This window comes from Nuphar pumila, chromosome 1 (assembly GCF_984573655.1).
Source record: "Nuphar pumila chromosome 1, dmNupPumi1.hap1.1, whole genome shotgun sequence".
Lineage (NCBI taxonomy): Eukaryota > Viridiplantae > Streptophyta > Magnoliopsida > Nymphaeales > Nymphaeaceae > Nuphar > Nuphar pumila.
In genome coordinates this window covers 7,286,367-7,288,460 of record NC_143249.1, presented here as the reverse complement: position 1 = coordinate 7,288,460, position 2,094 = coordinate 7,286,367, and the positions used below count along the sequence as shown (strand labels likewise).

The following is a 2,094-nucleotide window of genomic DNA, read 5'->3' as shown; positions in this document are numbered from 1 at the left end:
AGATGCCAATTTGGCCCTAACTCGGACAAACAATTGTCAGGTCCACAGTCAGACCAGGCTCAGGCCTGATTTTCAGGCTCACCAAGCAAAAGACAACATGTCTATGCAGATCACAGACCATTCCAAAATTAGCCTGTTTCAATGCTTAGCCAGCCAGGTCAAGCCTTCAACTAATAAATCCAATCAAATCTGTAGAAAATGCATAATATATCTAAATACAAAACCTTCGTTGTAGTTTGAATAATTAAGTATCTAACCATCAATTGCAAACCAAAAGATCACAGAATAGCTGACACATAAATGTACCCTAAGTACAAAAGTCTAGTTTCTGAAAGATGAACAAAACCAGGCAGCAAAATTGGAACTTGAGAAAACATCGATGTTGAAGAAAGAAATCCAGACCATATGAAGTGGATTAGTAACCACCTTTGAGATCGTTGACGACATCGTATGGGATTGGGGTCACGGTCTCCAGTGTCGCTCCCTCTACCAAAAACCCAGGCTTCGGACCCTCGGGCTGTCGCTTAGTGCTGATTTTCTCCCCACGAGCTTTGGCCTCTGCCTTCAACTTCTCATTCCTGATTTTCCTTAGCTGAAATTCCTCCCTGCACCGTGATGGCAGCACATGCTCCACTCGGACATGGATCCTCTTTCTTATGATCCTGTTCCCAACCTAGAATTCCACAAACAGATTTTAATCAATAATCAAACTTTTATGCTGCATATCTTCCAACGCCCAATATGATAAAAGTACTGAAGACCCACGTATGCAAAGATAGAACAAGGCATACTATTTGCAAATGAATGTTAAAAAAAAAGAGAGAAATCTAAGATTCTAGAACAACCATTTTTCCAGGCTCAAGCCAACTGGGGCTCCGCTTGTTTGGTAGGAGCAGCTACTGCACGTCACCTTGTGTTGGGAGGTTGCAAGTTCAAATCCCAATGGTTGTTGTATAACTGGTAGGGGTCTACCTAACCCCAGCTTGCCTTTCAACAAAAAAGATAGAACAATATTTCATGCCCGCCAGAAATGTAAGCAAACAGATGATGTGGTTTTGATTTTAGGAGGAATGGGCAGTAGATGACAGTAACCACCACCATTGGGTAGATGATGCCAAATAATTGAAATTAAGCTTGCAGCTCGTTTTCAATTGGCAAGGATGGTATCAATACATCGACAAGATTCACGCCAAACAATAACAAAACTAATTCTAACCAAATTACAGACATGCTTGGGTGAAGCAACCTATCCAACAAACAGGAACAAGTTGCGACATTAGCAAACAATGAAAGATCCCAACTTGCCCAATTTTTCGGGATAAGTGAATGCATCAGTCTTACAAAACTGAAACTAAATAGCGCACCCATACCGAATACTAGGCAATCGGGAGTGTAATTCGAACACATACACCACAACCAAAAACAACAACAGATTCCAACATCGCAAAACCGTCGAAACGAAGAAAAGAAAGCAGTGTGTGTGTGAGAGAGAGAGATGACCTGCTTGTTGATCTCGACGCCGATGGCTCTCTTGTTGATGTCCCAGACACGGCCGGTGCGGCCGTGGTAGAACTTGTGGGGCATCCCCTTGTGGACGGCGCCGTTCACCTTTATGTCAACGTAGTCACCGGTCCGGTAAGTGCGGAGGTAGGTGGTAAGTGGGATGTAACCCTTCTTCCTGAACGGACGAGCGAACAGGTCGCGCGTCCGTGACCGGACACCGTGCCCCGCCGGCATCCTTCTTCCACCGCCGCTGCTGCTCTCTCCACCACCTCCACCTCCACCTCCACCTCCACCTCCTTTTTTCTTCTTCCTCCGCCTCTGGTGGCGTTGTGGCTGCGAGTGTCTCTCTAAATTGAAGGAGAAGAGGGGAGAAGTGCGAAACCCTATAAATAAATTTAGGGTTTTTCGTTTACGCTGTTGCGTTAGTGGGTCGGGTTCGCATTCTTTTGGGGATTTAAATTATCCAAACCGGAATGAGTGACTGAATGTAGCACGAATGTCAATGGGTCGGTCTTGACCCAGATCTGACATGTACCAAATCCATAAGATCAGAATTTGGTGATAAAGAAGGAGGTCCAATTAGAATCTGGG

General features: G+C 44.8%; 1 protein-coding gene across 1 annotated transcript; it reads right to left on the bottom strand.

The window, feature by feature from the left end:
- Positions 1–208: 208 nt before the first annotated feature.
- On the bottom strand, positions 209–1,858 carry LOC149847839 (large ribosomal subunit protein eL21x/eL21w-like). The gene is made up of 2 exons (XM_090003945.1): positions 1,501–1,858; positions 209–673 (listed from the first exon to the last, which is right to left on the bottom strand). Exons 1-2 carry the CDS (start codon positions 1,735–1,737, stop codon positions 416–418), a joined length of 495 nt encoding a protein of 164 aa, XP_089860071.1. The 5' UTR covers positions 1,738–1,858; the 3' UTR covers positions 209–415.
- Between the last annotated feature and the right edge of the window lie 236 nt (positions 1,859–2,094).

Excerpts from the sequence above, each read along its gene's own strand:
- LOC149847839 (XM_090003945.1), bottom strand. The coding sequence starts at position 1,737 with ATGCCGGCGGGGCACGGTGTCCGGTCACGGACGCGCGACCTGTTCGCT. Across the intron at positions 674-1,500 it reads GCGTCGAGATCAACAAGCAG|GTTGGGAACAGGATCATAAG; the intron begins GTCATCTCTCTC and ends GTGGAATTCTAG.